At 55.0% G+C, this 302-nt stretch overlaps 1 protein-coding gene across 3 annotated transcripts in view; it reads right to left on the reverse strand.

The window, feature by feature from the left end:
• DPYSL2 (dihydropyrimidinase like 2) overlaps positions 1–302 on the reverse strand; it is a 53753-nt gene that overhangs the window by 42154 nt on the left and 11297 nt on the right. Inside the window, exon 1 of one of the 3 annotated variants that reach the window (XM_008632451.2) lies at positions 120–296. The exons of the other annotated variants lie outside the window; for them this stretch is intronic. Coding sequence (XP_008630673.1) covers positions 120–158 — 39 coding nt within the window. The 5' untranslated portion in view covers positions 159–296. Of the gene's footprint in view, positions 1–119; positions 297–302 lie in introns of those variants that run through there. 3 annotated transcript variants of the gene reach the window in all.

Consider the following 302-nt stretch of genomic DNA (forward strand, 5'->3'; position numbering starts at 1 on the left):
CCGCATTATCCCTGATCCCATTATCCTGCCCCAGCCCCGCATCGCTCCGGCACACAAAGGGCTCCATCCCCGCGCACCCCTCCCCCTTCCCCGCCGCTGTTTCCCTGCGCTCCACTCACCGTGATCCGCGGAATATTTTTCTTCCCCTGATAAGACATCTTGGGAAATCAACCCCCGATGTATTTATTCAATAATGTTATATATTTTTTAAAGAGAAGCGCGGCGGCTGCTGCACCGCTATTGTCTCCCGCGCAGCAACTGCTCCACGACCTCCCCTCCACCGGTGCGTAGATCAAAAAAAA

Source organism: Corvus brachyrhynchos, unplaced genomic scaffold (assembly GCF_000691975.1).
Source record: "Corvus brachyrhynchos isolate BGI_N302 unplaced genomic scaffold, ASM69197v1 scaffold150, whole genome shotgun sequence".
NCBI classification, from domain to species: domain Eukaryota; kingdom Metazoa; phylum Chordata; class Aves; order Passeriformes; family Corvidae; genus Corvus; species Corvus brachyrhynchos.